This window comes from Sphaeroforma arctica (genome assembly GCF_001186125.1).
Source record: "Sphaeroforma arctica JP610 unplaced genomic scaffold supercont1.11050, whole genome shotgun sequence".
NCBI classification, from domain to species: domain Eukaryota; class Ichthyosporea; order Ichthyophonida; genus Sphaeroforma; species Sphaeroforma arctica.
Window position 1 is genome coordinate 1 of NW_014029508.1, and position 869 is coordinate 869.

Here is an 869-nt window from a genome sequence, read left to right on the forward strand (position 1 = left end):
TACACACACACACACACACTCATATATATATATATATATATATATAGGGTATTAGGATTTTAGGTTAAGCGTAAATCCTCAAACATATACCACACACACATTTGAATATAAACCATACATGACTCAAATACTAAGTACACACCATTATACACCATCGGTCATCGCAGACACGAATATAAACCATACATTAGACACATACCACCACACGCCATAGAGTACACCCTTCCTAACACACACCATTATACACCATAGGATCGCCCGCTTCCTCACACTGCACACGACTGTCCTTGCGTGTCAAGAAGCTGTGCACAAGCGCAGAAGCGTCTTCTCGTAGTCGCTGTCGCAGTATCTCCAACTCCACAAACGGCACTACGTACGTGTCCGTGAGCTTAGCATGCAACGTGACCACGAGTGCTTCCATTGCACTGCCCGGAATACGAGGCGAACCCTCTGTGCAGTTGGGGGAGATGGGTGGAGATCAATACTTGCATATGTGGATATACAAAAGATATTTAGTGTGCAGGGTGTAGTATAATATGTGTATATACAAAAGATATGTAGTGTGCAGGGTGTAGATTAATATGTGTATATACAAAATATATTCCATGGCTATAGCTGAGGGAATAGGGTATGCGGATATGCATATCGGCCATGTGTTTGTTTGTGCCTACAACATACACAGATAGTATGTCTGTGTACGTGCGGGGAAAATATATACTGTTTCTACGCGTGCTTACGGGTATAATATCAAACACGTGTATATGTAAATATATTGTATATATGTGATGAAACAGTGTAAGTCTGCCAAAATAAGACACACACACACACACACTATATATATATATATATTACATCGGTATATATATATA

At 40.0% G+C, this 869-nt stretch overlaps 1 protein-coding gene across 1 annotated transcript; it reads right to left on the reverse strand.

Annotated features, from left to right (window-relative positions):
- Positions 1–226: 226 nt before the first annotated feature.
- On the reverse strand, positions 227–448 carry SARC_17512 (hypothetical protein; the record flags this gene model as incomplete). The annotated part of the gene is made up of 1 exon (XM_014288391.1): positions 227–448. A coding segment is annotated over one exon (222 nt), but the record flags the coding sequence as incomplete, so codon positions are not given.
- Between the last annotated feature and the right edge of the window lie 421 nt (positions 449–869).